General features: G+C 34.8%; 1 protein-coding gene and 2 pseudogenes across 2 annotated transcripts; all 3 read right to left on the bottom strand.

The window, feature by feature from the left end:
- Positions 1-1,654: 1,654 nt before the first annotated feature.
- Positions 1,655-11,524, bottom strand: LOC120150769 (LIM domain-containing protein WLIM1-like). 2 transcript variants are annotated; one of them, XM_039163396.1, is made up of 7 exons: positions 11,493-11,524; positions 6,511-6,519; positions 2,779-2,997; positions 2,595-2,691; positions 2,322-2,365; positions 2,116-2,199; positions 1,655-1,895 (listed from the first exon to the last, which is right to left on the bottom strand). In XM_039163396.1, exons 3-7 carry the CDS (start codon positions 2,914-2,916, stop codon positions 1,659-1,661), a joined length of 600 nt encoding a protein of 199 aa, XP_039019327.1. In that variant the 5' UTR covers positions 2,917-2,997; positions 6,511-6,519; positions 11,493-11,524; the 3' UTR covers positions 1,655-1,658. The 2 variants fall into 2 exon arrangements, with proteins under 2 accessions (XP_039019327.1, XP_039019328.1); XM_039163397.1 differs by lacking the exons at positions 6,511-6,519; positions 11,493-11,524 and having other exon boundaries at positions 2,779-2,953; positions 2,989-3,007.
- LOC120150770 overlaps positions 9,983-17,719 on the bottom strand; it is a 19,190-nt pseudogene continuing 11,453 nt past the window's right edge.
- LOC120150887 overlaps positions 12,529-17,719 on the bottom strand; it is a 20,621-nt pseudogene continuing 15,430 nt past the window's right edge.

Below are 17,719 nucleotides of genomic sequence, written 5' to 3'. Positions count from 1 at the left end.
AGCAATCTCCAGTTGAATTCAACCCTTTCTCTCTAATAAAATTCAGTAGTATTTTCTATTATCTTTTTCTTTAACAGGCCCGACTCAATACATGTGTCAGATGGGCTTTAGCCCAGGGCAGCATGTTTGAGGGGCATCAGTTTTCTAGTGCTTATAGTGTGTATATATATATTTGGCCAAAAAAATTAGCCCAAAACACATGATCGTCGATCTAAAAAAATTAATTTTCCCTTGGAAGTGCATATGCCAAACGGTGTTTAATCAATTCTCCCTTCGAAAATCCAAAAAAAAAATTATGTTTTGTCTATTATACGGTACAAGTATAGGGGCATAAAATTATTATCTCGCCCAGGGCATTAAAACTCATTGGACCGGCCCTGCTCTTTAATATGCAAGTTCATGGTTAAATTGAATTATTAATAACTGAGAGGACCATTTCTGCTGCTGTCCCATTTAACTAAGGGGAGACGAGGCATTTACCTGCCTCCCTTTGGCTATGTCTCTTCTCATGAATTATTTAAGCTGGCTAGTCGAATAAGAGTCCGAACATGACAAGGTGAATGTAATAAAGCTATTCGTGATAAAGTACGAGTCGTTTTATTAGAATATCGACAAGTTTCAATCTAATTTAATAACGATTTTATTTAAATTTAAAATAAAGCCTTAATAATCGATAACTTCAGCATCAAGTTAAGAAATACACATATTGAAACCTGTCGAGCAATGGCAACAAAAGAAGATGCATTAGACCCCTTGCAAACAGAGGCGTCAATCAACATTGCACTTGCCACCCTCCCAACAGATTCCGCCACCTTGTAGCAGCATCGTCGTGATCGTTTTCGGTTATAGAATTCTTACAAGAGCAGTCTCTGAGTCATGCCGGAATTGCCGGAACCTAGTTCCGAAATTGAGCACAATGGTCGAAGTAACATCTTTTCCCTGTCACACTGCCAAATCCCTACGGAACCAAAGGCTCCAAAGCATCACCAGAGCCAAACGACGAACATTGTTAATTGCAATGTTAAAAAGATGACCAATAAAATCGTTAAACATTGAATACCAATGGAACTCTGACAATTTTACATCTTCGTTAATTTGTTTCACATCAAATTCGAGTCAAATTAATAATGTATTACTGCAAACTTTTATTGATAATTCATTTATTGCAGTTTTGCCCTTTGTAACCTTCATTTTTATTCAATTTAATCCTTATATCTTTTAAGCTTATACATTGACATATTTAAATATTCCATTCATCTGTTAGGCATATTACAGAGTAATGTTTACCACTTAAATTTCATTTTGTTATCGTTTTAATTGGAACTTAATTATTTTAAATACTCTATCCTTTGCTTGAAGCTCCAACTTTTATCTTTCACATTACACGTTTAACCAAAGTTGATATTTAATTGTTGATGTTTATCCAAATCCAAAATTGAAATAATTCAAAATAAATTTCGACATTTCAATAAACAATACAATCATGAAATGAATCTTATTTTCATAAGCTCACTCCTCTTGGTATTAAAAAAGAAGAAACGGATAACCCAATTAGCACACCATACAGTCTCATCTATGCAACAATGGATTGAAGAAAAGAAAAATTAAAAGGATTTCCAGATTCAACATTGAGGCAAAGTAACGCGTATGAGTTTTCATCATGACTCAGTAGCAACTTCCATGGAAGCAACCTTATCGGCCATGGCATTCTGTTGTTTCTCGCAATCGGTCGTCTCGAGCTGGCTGTAGTTTCCTTTGACCTTGAAGAGTTGGATATGGTGATGTTTGCAGTAGAGTTTACCTTCATGTGCTACGTAGTTTGATGGGCTAATGGTGCAACCTCCATGTGTACATTTGAAGCAGCTCTTGTGGTATATTGTCCCATTCACAGTAACCTTAAAAGCAACAAAAAACCCCCTCAAATTTCATTGTTATAATTCACATGGGTTTTAACTTATGTTTTTGAATTCGGGTGCAAGTGTCATACACGAATAATGTGACTAATACGATTGTATTTAAAAAAATTACCAAGATTTTCATTTATCTAGAAAGATATGGATCGAACATAAATATGTTAAAAAGAAGAAGAATAGGAGTAACATAGATTTTAATTACCCTCTCAATTGGATAAGCAGTCTTGCTACAGCCCTTGCATTTTTCTCTGGTGCCCTCAAACAAGTTCAACACTTTCAATGCATTCTGTTCGATCCAATTTGATACAAATCAATGAAAAACTTAAAAGTAATTTTTGAATTTTAAACAATTTTATCATCAATACATTAAATATTCCTCTGTATATAAATATAAATTTTGAGAATTACCTCATTTTCTTTTTGTCTTTCGGGCTTGACAATCTTTGGAATTCCTGAAAAAAAAATATTGGAGTAAAATATTATGTTGTTTGAATATTTTATTTTATTAGAAATATTTGTGTCTGGTGTTTATATAAGACATGTTGATATGAAAATACGATTTCTAAAGATTCTCAAATACAATGATTTTTTTTTTAAATAACTAAAACGTATTAAGTACATAATCGAGGCTGAAACTCGAATAACATATGTTAAAAATGGTAAATGAATAGAAAAGTTTACCTTCAAAACTCTTGTCCAGACTGCCAGTTCTCTTGAAGAGTTGATCAAAATGAGGCCTGCAGTATAACACCCCTTCAAAAGAGTTGTAGTTGCTAAGCTGCGAGAAGTAACATATTCGTGTTTAATAATCATTCGATACCGAAACCCAGATATCGAAAATCGATAGTCATAAAAATATGTTTACCTTGAGAGTACTCCTGCAATGGTAGCATCGGAAGCAAGCCTTATGGAAAACCCTATTATCAGCCGTCAACTTATCAACCAAATACACTGTCTTGTCGCAGGCACTGCATTTTTGTTGAGTCGCTTGGAATGTCGCCATTGTTGCTTCCACCAAAAGCTCTGATCTCTCAACAAAAGAAGAAGAAGAAACCAAGATCAGAAGAAGGCGAAAAAGAGTAACCGAAAACGATTCTTTTATGAATCGAATTTCACCCTTTTTGCCTTTCGATCTGAGTTTCTTCCTTCGTTTGGAGCTTTGAGATTTGTTTATTAATATAGCTCGAAGGAGGGGTAGAAGATGGAAAGGGTGAGCACAAATTTTGTGGACTGCAGTAAATTGAGGGAGGCAACAAATTAAAGCGAAATTATAGGATTTGGTGTCACTTTTTCCATTTTCGTACTATATTTATCACTTGAAGCAATCCATTAATACCATCTACACTGCATTTGATTAATCTTATACAACAACTTTCAGCAAGTGATTGAAAACAACAAATCTCAATTAATGTTATTGCTGAAATTAATTTAATCTCTAATCACTAATCACTAGTCATATATGCTACAGAAGCTGCATGTTGAAGTAATGAGATTGATTGAACTAAAAGTTAAAAAGAGAGCTAAAATCTTCTATTTGATGACATTTTTAGGTAAGATTTAATTTATTTATTTATTAAAGCATTTGCTTTAGGTTGAAAGGAGGTGGACATAAGGTTATTGAGTAGCAAAATTTTAATCATGAACAGGCCCGCCTTACTTCCTTTTTTTTCACTTCCGATTTTAAGGAAGTGGACCGATCCACGTTGCATCTTAGGTGAGTAAATATTCTACCAAAAAATAATTTGTTTATAAAGATTTGAATTCAAAATCTTATTTAAATAATATCAAGTTACTCATCACTTAAATTAACCCTTGTTAATATTTTATTTTTCATTTAAGGGAATTTTGTTATTAATTATGTAATTACATATTACTTTGAATATATATGATATAACTGATATTTTATATTCGTGATATTTATATGATTTTATGTACTATTATATATGTGTGTTACAAACTTTATCATATGGACTTTGAATATTATATTATCGTTAATTGAATATTTTCCGTTAATTTCATATTTAAAAGTTGTATAAGTTTTCAAAGATTTCTGAGATAAGATATATAACTGACTAGGAGATTGTAATTTGTAGAGTTTCAAAGTTTCATAATACTTTTAATTTTTTATGAAAAGTCTCCAAATGGCTAGATTTCATCCACAATGATTATAAATGGCTACAAACTCATCCCTCCATTATACAATCACATCAAGAACACTTCAAAAATGTCACTACACCTATCTAAGCTTAAAAATCAAGAGAAAAGAATTCTAATATTTATTATTTCATTTTTTTCTTGTACATAGTGTATAGAGCTATTTTGTATATCATGTTATTTCGCTCTTTATAAGATTAAATTTGTAACCATACATATAGAGAGGTATCCTTATTTACACAATTTAAACGTTATAAAATGGGAAGTTTTTAGTTTCACTTTAGAAGAACTAGAACGATTCTATCTTAGCTAAGATAAAAGATAGAGGAGGTTTGTATCTAATCCTTAAAAAGATAGTGCAGTAAATGTTAAACCTTATCATAGATATGTTTAATTCGAGATTAGTGAATTGAGAAATCCTTTATGATGAAAAACTAAGATAATGAATGTAGACTATAATTGAAAAAGTTGAATTCTGAATCGATTGCATCATAAACTTTTACTTTTAATCAAGTTTTCATCAAAAATTTTAAAAGTCATTTTGCATCCTCTTTATAGTTAGTTCAATATATGATTATAAGTGTTGAAAATTCAATGCACCTTTCGGTGCAAGTTGAAAGTTAGAAAAAAAATTAAATCCACCGAAATATGTTAAGTCAAAAAAAGGGGTTGTAATTGTTGAAAACGAGAAAGAGAAAATTACAAAGTTTAGCCACTAAAGTTTGGGTATTTACAAATTAGTCGTTAAGCTTCACCTATAAATACCCTAGCTCATTTAGCTTCAAAATCATCCCAAAGCATTCTAGCTTTCTTCCAATACTAGAGAGAATTTAGAGAGTTTCCTGAGAGTTGTTTTCTCCTCTTTATCAAGAGAGAATTATCATTTTTTTCTCCTTGGTAGATCGAGAGAAGTTGTAATTCCTATTTTCTCATAGTGAAATTCTTCTACCGTTGCCCGTGGTTTTTACCCTATATTATTTAGGGGTTTTCCACGTAAATTTTGTATATCTTTTATCTTCATATTTATCTTCCGCAAAAATTGGTATCCGAGCCAGATTAGAGTGTGTAATATATGCTTATTATCTTTGTGGTTGCCACCAAAAGGTGGATCCTCCAACATAAGAAAGTAAGAAGTTATTACCCATTCTTTGAAGGTTCTAGAGGACTATTCACGGTAGTGAAATAATGGGAGCTATCTGTAAAAGAAGCTATGGCAACGAAATTTGATGTTGAAAAATTCAATGGGAGAAATTTCTCATTGTGGAAATTGAAGATGAAGGCCATTCTGAGGAAAGACGGTTGTCTAGCAGCTATCAGTGAAAGGCCGATGGATTTCACAGATGATAACAAATGGATCGAAATGGACGGGAATACTATGGCAAACTTTCATCTAGCATTAGTAGATGAAGTATTGTCAAGCATCGAGGAGGAGAAGACAGCTAAGGAGATATGAGATCATCTCACCAAATTGTACGAGGCTACATCGTTGCGCAATAAAAGTTTCCTTAAGAGGAAATTGTACACTCTCCGTATGTCAGAATCTACTTCAGTGACGGAGCACTTAAACACACTGAACACGTTATTTTCTCAGCTTACATCCTTAAGACAATAGGAGAACAAGAACGTGCTGAACTTCTACTTCAAAGTCTACCTGATTCGTATGATCAACTCATCATTAACTTGACAAACAGTAATGTCACCAGTCTAGTATTCGATGACGTTGCAACTGCTGTTCTCCAAGAAGAAAATCGGCGCAAGAACCTCCAATCCACAAGGTAATACCGCAAACACTTCATATGATGGAGATGATCTATGCTGTGAAGCGTCAACCACCGTGGAAGGCAGAAAAAGATTTGCAGATATATGGCTCATTGATTCAAGAGCAACATATCACATGACCTTAAGAAGAGAATGGTTCCATCAGTATGAACCTGTCTTAGGAGGATCTGTGTATAGTTGCAATGATCATGCCTTAAAGATCATTGGTGTAGGAACCATCAAATTGAAGATGTATGATGGAACAATTAAAGTTCTTCGAGATGTGCAGCACATGAAAGGCCTGAAGAAAAATTTATTATCCTACGGATTGTTGGATAATAATGAAAGCAAGATTGAAACACGAAAAGGAATCATGAAGGTGTTCCGTGGAGCGCTTGTGGTACTGAAAGGCGAAAAGATAGTTGCAAACTTGTACATGCTGAAGGGAGAGACTTTGCTAGAAGCAGAAGCCTCTGTTGCCTCATGTAGTTCAAATTCTGTAATGCTATGGCATCAGAAACTTGGACACATGTCAGAACGAGGAATGAAAGTCCTTGTGGAGCAAAACCTACTTTCAGGCTTAACAAATGTAACAATTCATTTGTGTGACCATTGCTAACAAGTAAGCAGTACCGGTTGAAATTCAACAAATCAAATTCTAGAGGAAAAAGTGTTCTAGAATTGGTTCACTCTGACGTATGGAAAGCACCAGTTACATCCCTAGGTGGAGCAAAATACTTTTTCTCATTTATTGATGACTACTCCAAGAGATGTTGGGTATGCCCTATCAAGAAGAAGTCAGACGTATTTTCAACTTTCAAAAACTTTAAGGCGCGGGTGAAACTTGATTCTGGAAATAAGATCAAGTGTTTCAGAACAGATAATGGAGGATAATACACAAGCGAAGAATTTGATGACTTTTGCAGGAATGAAGGCATCAAAAGACAGTTCATAGTGGCTAACACTCCTCAATAAAATGGAGTGGCAGAGCGGATGAACAGAACCTTGTTAGAAAGAACAAGAGCAATGTTAAAGGATGCAGGCCTAGAAAAATCATTCTGGGCAGAAACAGTCAATACCGTCTGTTATTTGGTGAATCGAGCTCCATCAACTGCCATAGAGCTGAAGACATCAATGGAGATGTGGACTGGTAAATCAACTGATTATTCAAACCTCCATATATTTGGAAGTATTGTGTACGTGATGTATAACTCCCAAGAAATCTCAAAGCTGGATCCAAAATTTAGGAAATGCAAATTCTTGGGGTATGCTGATGGAGTAAAGGGGTATCGCTTGTGGGATCCCACTGCCCGTAGAGTGATCATCAGTAGGGATGTCATCTTTTTAGAAGATAAGCTATAAAGAAAAGAAGACGATGATAGCACTGAAAAGTCAGAGACTACACAGATACATGTGGAAAAAGAGGTTAAACAAGGAGATTCTTCTGAAGCAGAACCAGCACATGATGAACAAGAACCAGAGAGTTCTGATGCTCCAACTACTCGTCAATCAGATCGTGTGAGAAGACGTCCCAATTAGCACTCAGATTATGTTATAGAAGGAAATGTTGCATACTGCCTTTTAACAGAGGACGGTGAGCCATCAATATACCAGGAGGCAATAAACAACTCAGATGCTTCACTGTGGATGATGGCGATGCAAGAAGAAATTGAAGCCCTTCATAAAAATAATACATGGGACCTTGTGCCACTACCACAAGGAAGGAAGCCAAATGGTAACAAATGGGTCTTCAAAATCAAGCGAAATGGTGACGATCAAGTTGAGAGGTATCGTGCAAGACTGGTGGTCAAAGGATATACTCAAAAAGAAGGTATTGATTTCAATGAAATATTTTCTCCTGTGGTCTGACTAACAACAGTTCGAGTAGTTTTGGCAATGTGTGCTACATTGAACTTACATCTAGAGCATCTAGATGTTAAAACAACTTTTCTTCATGGAAATCTTGAAGAAGAGATTTACATGCTCCAACCTGAAGGTTTTGAAGAAAAAGAAAAGAAGAACTTGGTTTGCAGGTTGAACAAATCTCTATACGGTCTAAAGCAGGCGCCGAGGTGTTGATATAAGAGATTTGATTCCTTCATTATGTGCCTTGGATACAACAGACTTAACGCAGACCCTTGTGCTTATTTCAAGAGGTCTGGTGATAACAATTTTGTTATATTGCTGTTGTATGTAGATGACATGTTGGTTGCAGGACCCAACAAAGATCATATTGAAGAATTGAAGGCACAACTGGCTAGGGAATTTGAAAAGAAGGACTTGGGATCAGCAAACAAGATTCTAGGGATGCAAATTCACCGAGACAAATATAGGAAGATTTGGCTTTCACAAAAGAATTACTTGAAGAAGATCTTGTCAAGATTCAACATGCAAGATTGTAAGCCAATTTTACCCCTCTTCCTATTAACTTCAAATTATCCTCCAGTATGAGTCCTAGCAGTGAAGAAGAGATGATGGAGATGTCTCGAGTGTCGTATGCATCAGCAGTGGGATGTTTAATGTTCGCTATGATATGCACAAGACCAGACATTACACAAGCAGTGGGAGTGGTTAGTCGGTACATGGCGAATCCAGGAAAAGAGCATTGGAATATTGTAAAGAGGATCCTAAGATACATCAAAGGGACCTCAAATGTTGCATTATGTTACGAAGGATCAAACTTACTAATCAATGGTTATGTAGATTCTGACTATGCAGGGGATTTGGATAAAAGTAAATCTACTACAGGATATGTGTTCAAAATTGCTGGTGGAGCTGTAAGCTGGGTTTCAAAATTGCAATCAGTTGTGGCTACGTCCACAACAGAGGTAAAATATGTAGCAGCTACACAAGCCAGTAAAGAAGCAATTTGGTTAAAGATGCTATTGGAGGAGCTTGGGCACAATCAAGAGTATGTCTCTGTTTTGTGATAGTAAAAGCGCCTTGCATCTAACAAGGAATCCATCATTTCATTCAAGGACAAAGAACATACGAGTTCAGTACCATTTCATTCGTGAAAAGGTGGAAGAATGAACGGTAGATATGCAGAAGATCCATACCAAAGACAACATAACAGATTTCATGACGAAGGCAATCAATGCTGATAAGTTTACTTGGTGTCGATCCTCTTGTGGCCTATCAGAAACGTAAGCAACATGAAGGTACAAGGTAGAAATAATGGTGTGAAAATATGATTGTTCTAATCAAATCTTCAAGTGGAAGATTGTTGAAAATTCAATGCACCTTTCGGTGCAAGTTGAAAGTTAGAAGAAAAAAAATTAAATCCACCGAAATATGCTAAGTCAAAAAAAGGGGTTGTAATTATTGAAAACGAGAAAGAGAAAATTACAAAGTTTAGTCACTAAAGTTTAGGGTATTTACAAATTAGTCCTTAAGCTTCACCTATAAATACCCTAGCTCATTTAGCTTCAAAATCATCCCAAAGCATTCTAGCTTTCTTCCAATACTAGAGAGAATTTAGAGAGTTTCCTGAGAGTTGTTTTCTCCTTTTTATCAAGAGAGAATTATCATTATTTTCTCCTTGGTAGATCGAGAGAAGTTGTAATTCCTATTTTCTCATAGTGAAATTCTTCTACCGTTGCCCGTAGTTTTTACCCTATATTATTTAGCTGTTTTCCACGTAAATTTTGTCTCTCTTTTATCTTCATATTTATTTTCTCAAATTATCAGTTGCGATTTTGCTCTATCCGATAGCTGTCTTCCGCAATAATAAGATCTACGGTTAATTTCATAAACAATATTTAAATATTGTCATGTGTCCTTTTTATATATTTTTTCCTACTACATCATATATGTTTCATGCCACCCATTCAGTATTGCTTGTGAAGTTTTTCAACTCCATTGACAGAGTATAAAATAATTTTTATATATATATATTTGATTTAATTGCACTAGACATCGCTAAACTATCACATTCATTTGAGGTTGACACTTAAGCTCTTAAACGTTTTAATTTCATCCTTAAATTATGACTTTCGTTATAAATTAGTCTAAAACTATGTAATAATATGATATAAAATAAACTATAATTAATGTTAAGTTAAAATAAACAATTATTTAACTAACAAATGTAGAATGAATTATAAACCAATTGGTAGAACAAAATGAAAAACAAAGAACCATTCATTCAAAATAAAACTATATGAAATGAATCTTATTTCCATAAGCTCACTCCACTGAGTATTAAAAAAGAAGAAACAAATAACCCAATTGGCACATCATATAGTTTCATCTTTGCAACAATGGGTAAACACCCCCCAACCCACCCAAGGATTTCCTGATTCATCATCGAAGCAAAGTAATGCGTATGAGTTTTGGTCATGACCCAGTAGCGACTTCTATGGAAGCAACCTTATCGGCTGTGGCATTCTGTTGTTTCTTGCGATCGGTCATCTCCAGCTGGCTGTAGTTTCCTTGACCTTGAAGAGTTGGATATGGTGATGTTTGCAGTAGAGTTTCCGTTCGTGTGCTACATAGTTTGATGGGCTAATGGTGCAACCTCCATGTGTACATTTGAAGCAGCTCTTATGGTATAATGTCCCATACGCAGCAACCTTCAAAAATTTAACAAAAAACCCTCAAATTTCATTGTTTTTGAATTCGGATGCAAGTGTCAGATATGAATAATGTGTCTAATACGATTATATTTAATATTTTTTACCAAGATTTTCATTTATCTAGAAAGATATGGATCGAACATAAATATGTTAAAAAAATAAGGATCGGAGTAACATATATATTAATTACCCCCTCAATTGGATAAGCAGTCTTGCTACAGCCCTTGCATTTTTCTCTGGTGCCATCAAACAAGTTCAACACTTTCAATGCATTCTGTTGAATCCAATTCAATACAAATCAATGGAAAAATTAAACATAATTTTTTTAATTTTAAACAATTTTATCATCAAATATATTAAATAATTTTCGAGAATTACCTCTTTTTCTTTTTGTTTTCCAGGCTCGACAATCTTTGGAATTCCTAAAAAATTATTAAAGTAAAAAGTTGTGTTCTTCGGACATTTTATTTTATCCAAAATATATGTGTAAGATGTTTACATAAGGTGTGTTGATATGAAAAAACAATCTCTGGAGATCTTCTAAATGCAATGAATTCTTTTTTATAAAAAAAATCTAATTATGTAGAGTATATATTCGAATTTAACATTTTCACTCAAATCCGAATATCATATGTTAAAATGACAATTCAATAAAAAAGTTACCTTCAAAACTCTTATCCAAACTGCCAGTTCTTTTGAAGAGTTGATCAAAATGAGGCCTGCAGTATAACACCCCTTCAAAAGAGTTGTAGTTGCTAAGCTGCAAAAAGGAAAAAAATATATATTCTTAAATATTTATCAGCTGAAAATCATAGACGATATAATAAAAAGATGTTACCTTGAGAGTACCCCTTCAATGGTGGCATCGGAAGCAAGCTTTATGGAAAACCCTATTATCAGCCGTCAACTTATCAACCAAATACACAGTTTTGTCGCAGGCACTGCATTTTTGTTGAGTCACTTGGAATGTCGCCATTGTCGCTTCCACCAAAAGCTCGGATCTCCCAACAAATGAAGAAGAAGAAGCTAAGATCAAAAGAAGACGAAAAAGAGTAACCGATAACGATTTTTTTTTAATCGAATTCCACCCTTTTTGCCTTCCGATCTGAGTTTCTTCTTCCGTTTGGAGCTTTGAGATTTCTTTATTAATATAGCTTAAAGGAAGAGTAGAAGAAGGCAAGGGTGATCACAAATTTTGTGGACTGCAGTAAATTGAGGAATGAGGCAACAAATTAAAGCGAATTTATAGGAATTGGTATCACCTTTTCGCTCCTTGCTATCATTTTTGTATGACAATTTGTTAACAGTCTGAGGTGAATATATTCATGCATATGTGGTATTCGAACTCATAACTTTAAATAATAATAACAATTTTTTAATTATTAAGGTTGTCTGATTCATGTATCTACGTTACATTTGATTCATCATGTTAGGGTATTTCTCATATATATACAAATTATCACTAGCGCTATGACATCAATCGACCCTTATCTCTTGTGAAGATGTACTCCAATAATCATAAATTATTGTCAAATTTCTATGAAATTAATTAACCCTCTAATCACTAATCATATATGCTGGCGAAGCAGCATGTTGAAGTAATGAGATTGATTGAACTAAAAGTGAAAAAGAGAGTTGAAATCTTATGTTTAATGACATTTTTAGGTAAGATTTAATTTAATTTTTAATTATTTTTTAAAAGCATTTGCTTTAGGCTCAAAGAAGGTGGGGTGGACCTAAGGTTATTGAGTAGCAAGAATTTAATCATAACAGGTCCTCCTTACTTTATTTCATTTTCTTAATAAACTAATTTTTAATATTTAAATTTCATATATTTTTTAATTTAATATTTAAATTTCATATATTTTTTAATTTAATATTTAAACTTTAAGTTCAATTTTTGGTTTAATTTTAATTTGTTTGACGTGACATTTTAGGTGTACGTTATCATTAAAAGGGTTAAAATTTAAAAAGTAATATGGATCAAAATAAAATTTAAAGATTGAATTTTGGTCCCTAGTGAAATTATTTGGAGTTAAAGGAGAAAATAATTAATAATTATAAGTTGAACAGCAATAGGACATTTGGTGTAGTGGTATGATTCTCGTTTCGGGTGCGAGAGGTTACTAGTTCAATTCTTGGAATGCCCCTAAGCTCTTCAGATTATACTCAATTAAGGTTAAATTTTTGCAGACATTTAAGCCCATTGTCACTTTCTTTGTCTTCCCTTTCTTCACTTCGACCCTCTCAAACCCGATCAGTTGTTTTTTCGGTGCACCAGTCACCTCCGTTAAGCTTGGTGGCTTCCAGAAGAGATGCACTACATGAGCTTCGTCCATTGATCCTTTTTCCTCAATCTGATAACGACATCGAATTGTAGGATGTTGTAGTATAGGGTCTCGGCGTCGATCGCTTCGTCGATGTTCGAGTAGGTATCATATAGTTTGAGGATGTTGTTTGGTGTTGAGATGATTGGTATTGTGGAAGGGGCTAATATTAGAAACTTTGAGAATGATGTGTAGCTTAGTCTGTGTTCGAATTCATAAACAGTTTTGCCTTGTAGAATCTATAGGTTTGTCCGGGGAAGTTTGCAATTGCGTTGGCTCGCATGTTCATATCGATCATCGGGACCTTATCGGCGTACTCTTGCGGATACCATGTAAATGGTGATCTTCTAGCTGAGGCACTAGAAAAATTTATCGGCATATTTTGTTTTGGGACAAATATTTTACTTAAATTGTCATAAAAGAAGATGAAAAGGAAGGCAACCTAGTTATAGTCTCTGAATATGATTTGAGCAATGGCGTCTCCACCGGCTTGACCCGGATATCCGACCCATAGGATTGTTAAAAGTCAAATTCAGTGGCAGCTACAATTGTCAAATTAAGCTGCAATTCGGTGGTTTTTTCGGTGCAAAAAGCTGGCACCAAAATTGTTGAAAAAATGGGATGGTAAAATTACATATTTAGTCCTTGTACTTTAGGGTATTTACAAGATTAGTCCTTAAGCTTCAACTATAAATACCCTAACCCATTTAGCTTCAAAACCATCCCAAATCATTCTAGCTTTCTCCCAATACTAGAGAATTTAGAGATTTTTCTTGAGAGTTTTTTTCTACTTTTAATCAAGAGAGAACTATCATTACTTTATCCTTGTTAGATCGAGAGAAGTTGTAATTCCTATTTTCTCATAGTGAAATTCTTCTACCGTTTCCCTTGATTTTTACCCCATATTATTTAGGAGTTTTCCAAATAAAATTTGTGTCTTCTTTATCTTCATTTTTATTTTCTCAAATTATTGGTTACGATTTTGCTCTATCCGATAGCCGTATTCCGCAATAATTGGTATCAAAAACCAGATTTGAGTGTGTAATATCTACTTATTGTCTTTGTTGTTGCCACTAAAAGGTAGATCCTCTAACATAAGAAATTAAGAAGTTATTACCCATTCTTTGAAGGTTCCAGAGAACTATTCACGATAGTGAAATAATGTGAGCTATCCGTAATAGAAGCTATGACAACGAAATTTGATATTGAAAAATTCAATGGGAGAAATTTCTCATTGTGGAAATTGAAGATGAAGGTCATCCTAAGAAAAGACGGTTGTCTAGTAGCTATCAGTGAAAGGCCGATATATTTCACATATTACAACAAATAGATCGAAATGGACGGGAATACTATAGCAAACTTTCATCTAGCATTAGCAGATGAAGTATTGTCAAGCATCGAGGAGAAGAAGACAACAAAGAAGATATGGGATCATCTCACCAAACTGTACGAGGTTACATCGTTGCACAATAAAATTTTCCTTAAGAGGATATTGTACACTCTCCGGATGCCAGAATCTACTTCAGTGACGGAGCACTTAAACACACTCAACACTTTATTTTCTCAGCTTACATCCTTAAGATGTACATTAAGGGAACAAGAACGTGTTGAACTTCTACTTCAAAGTCTACCTGATTCGTATGATCAACTCATTATCAACTTGACAAACAGTAATGTCACCAGTCTAGTTTTCGATGACGTTGCAGCTGCTATTCTACAAGAAGAAAATTGACGCAAGAGTAAGGAAGACAGACAAGTAAATCTGTAATAAACAGAAGCATTGACAATGATGAGAGGGAGATCAACAGAACGTGGCCAAAGTAGCAGTCACAAACATGGTAGATCGAAGTCGAGAAGCAAAAAGAATTTAAGTGCTACAATTGTAGAAAGAATGGACACTTAAAGGATGATTGTTGGAGTCTAGGTAAAAACTCCAATCCACAAGGCAATACCGCAAACACTTCAGATGATAGAGAAGTTCTATGTTGTGAAGCATTAACCACCGTGGAAGGCAGAAATTTTTTTGCATATATATGGCTCATTGATTCAGGAGCAACATATCACATGACCTCAAGAAGAGAATGGTTTCATCATTATGAACCTGTCTTAGGAGGATCTGTGTATAGTTTCATTGATCATTCCTTAGAGATAGTTGGCGTGGGAACCATCAAATTGAATATATATGATGGAGTAATTAAAGTTGTTCGAGATGTGCGGTACATGAAAGGTCTGAAGAAAAATTTATTATCCTACAAATTGTTGGATAATAATGCAAGCAAGATTGAAACACGGAAAGTAATCATGAAAGTTTTTCGTGTAGCACTTGTGTGATGAAAGGCGAAAGGATAGTAGAAAACTTGTACATGTTGAAGGGAGAGACTTTTCTAGAAGCAGAAGCCTTTGTTGCCTCATGTAGTTCAGATTCTGCAATGTTATGGCATCAAAAACTTGGACACATGTCAGAACAAGGAATGAAAGTCCTTGTGGAGCAAAAGTTACTTCAAGGCTTAACAAAGGTATCACTTACTTTGTGTGAGCATTGCATAACAAGTAAGCATCACCGGTTACATCCCTAGGTGGAGAAAAATACTTTATCTCATTTATTGATGACTACTCTAGGAGTTGTTGGGTGTACCCTATTAAGAAGAAGTCAGATGTGTTTTCAACTTTTAAAAACTTCAAAGCACAGGTGGAACTTGATTTTGGAAATAAGATCAAGTGTTTTAGACCAGATAATAGAGGAGAATATGCAAGTGAAGAATTTGATGACTTTTGCATGAAAGAAGGCGTCAAAAGACAGTTCACAGTGGCAAACACTCCTCAACAAAATGGAGTGGTAGAGCGGATGAACAGAACCTTATTAGAAAGAACAAGAGCAATGTTGAGGGCTGCAGACCTAGAAAAATCATTTTGGGCAGAAGCAGTCAATAACACCTGTTATTTGGTGAATCGAGCTCCATCAACAGCAATAGAGCTGAAGACACCAATGGGTATGTGGACTGGTAAACCAACTGATTATTCAAACCTCCATGTATTTGGAAGTATTGTGTACGTGATGTACAACTCCCAAGAAATTTCAAAGTTGGATCCAAAATCCAGGAAATGCAAATTCTTAGGGTATCGCTTGTGGGATCCCACTGCCCGCAAAGTGATCATCAGTAGGGATGTTATCTTTGTAGAAGATAAACTACAAAGAAAAGAAGAAGATAGTAGCACTGAAAAGTCAGAGATTACACAGATACATGTGGAAAAAGTGTTTGAACAAGGAGATTCTTCTGAAGCAGAACCAACACATGATGAACAAGAAACAGAGAGTTCTGAAGCTCCAACAACTCGTTAATCAGATCGTGTGAGAAGACATCCTAATTGGCACTCAGATTATGTTATAGAAGGAAATATTGCATAATGCCTTTTAACAGAGGACGGTGAGTCATCAACATTCCAAGAGGCAATAAACAACTCATATGCTTCACTATGGATGATGGCGATGCAAAAAGAAATTTAAGCCTTTCATAAAAATAATACATGGGACCTTGTGCCACTACCACAAGGAATGAAGCCAATTGGTAACAAATGGGTCATCAAAATCAAGCGAAATGGTAACGATCAAGTTGAGAGGTATCGTGCAAGACTGGTGGTCAAAGGATATGCTCAAAAAGAATGTATTGATTTCAATGAAATATTTTCTCCTGTGGTTCGACTAACAACAGTTCGAGGTAGTCTTGGCAATGTATACTAAATTGAATTTACATCTAGAGCATCTAGATGTTAAAACAACTTTTCTTCATGGAAATCTTGAAGAAGAGATTTATATGCTCTAACCTGAAGGTTTTGAAGAAAAAGAAAAGAAGAACTTGGTTTGCAGGTTGAACAAATCTCTGTACGATCTAAAGCAGGTGCCAAGATGTGTGTATAAGAGATTTGATTCCTTCATTATGTGCCTTGGATACAAAAAACTTAATGCAGACCCTTGTGCTTATTTCAGGAGGTTTGGTGATAACAATTTTGTTATATTGCTATTGTATGTGGATGACATGTTGGTTGCAGGACCCAACAAAGATCATATTGAAGAATTGAAGGCGAAACTGGCTAAGGAATTTGAAATGAAGGACTTGGGATCAACAAACAAGATTCTAGGGATTAAAATTCACCGAGACAGATGTAATAGGAAGATTTGGCTTTCACAAAAGAATTACTTGAAAAAGATCTTGTCACAATTCAACATGCAAGATTGTAAGCCAACTTCTACCCCTCTTCCTATTAACTTCAAATTATCATCCTTTATGAGTCATAGCAAAGAACAAGAGATGATGGAGATATCTCGAGTACCGTATGCATCGGCAGTGTGAAGTTTAATGTTCACTATAATATGCACAAAACCAGACATTGCACAAGCAGTGGGAGTGGTTAGTCGGTACATTGCGAATACAGACAAAGAGAATTGGAATATAGTAAAGAGGATCCTGAGATACATCAAAGGGACCTCAAATGTTGCATTTGTTATGGAGGATCAAACTTACTTATCAATGGGTATGTCAATTCTGACTATGCAGGGGATTTGGATAAAAGAAAATCTACAACAGGATATGTGTTCAAAGTTGCTGGTGGAGCTGTAAGCTGGGTTTCAAAAATGCAGTCAGTTGTGGATATATCCACAACAGAGGCAGAATATGTAGTAGCTACACAAGCCAGTAAAGAAGCAATCTGATTGAAAATGCTATAAGAGGAGCTTGGGCACAATCAAGAGTATGCCTTTCTATTTTGTGACAGTCAAATCGCCTTGCATTTCGTAAGGAATCCAACATTTCATTCAAGGAAAAAGCACATACGAGTTCAATACCATTTTATTCGTGAAAAGGTTGAAGAAGGGACGGTAGTTATGCATAAAATCCATACCAAAGACAACATAGCAGATTTCATGACGAAGGTAATCAATGCTGATAAATTTACCTGGTGTCGATCCTCTTGTGACCTGTCAGAAACGTAAGCA

Source organism: Hibiscus syriacus, unplaced genomic scaffold (assembly GCF_006381635.1).
Source record: "Hibiscus syriacus cultivar Baekdansim isolate YM2019G1 unplaced genomic scaffold, ASM638163v2 tig00111027_pilon, whole genome shotgun sequence".
Classification (NCBI taxonomy): domain Eukaryota; kingdom Viridiplantae; phylum Streptophyta; class Magnoliopsida; order Malvales; family Malvaceae; genus Hibiscus; species Hibiscus syriacus.
This window is presented reverse-complemented; position numbering and strand designations above follow the sequence as displayed.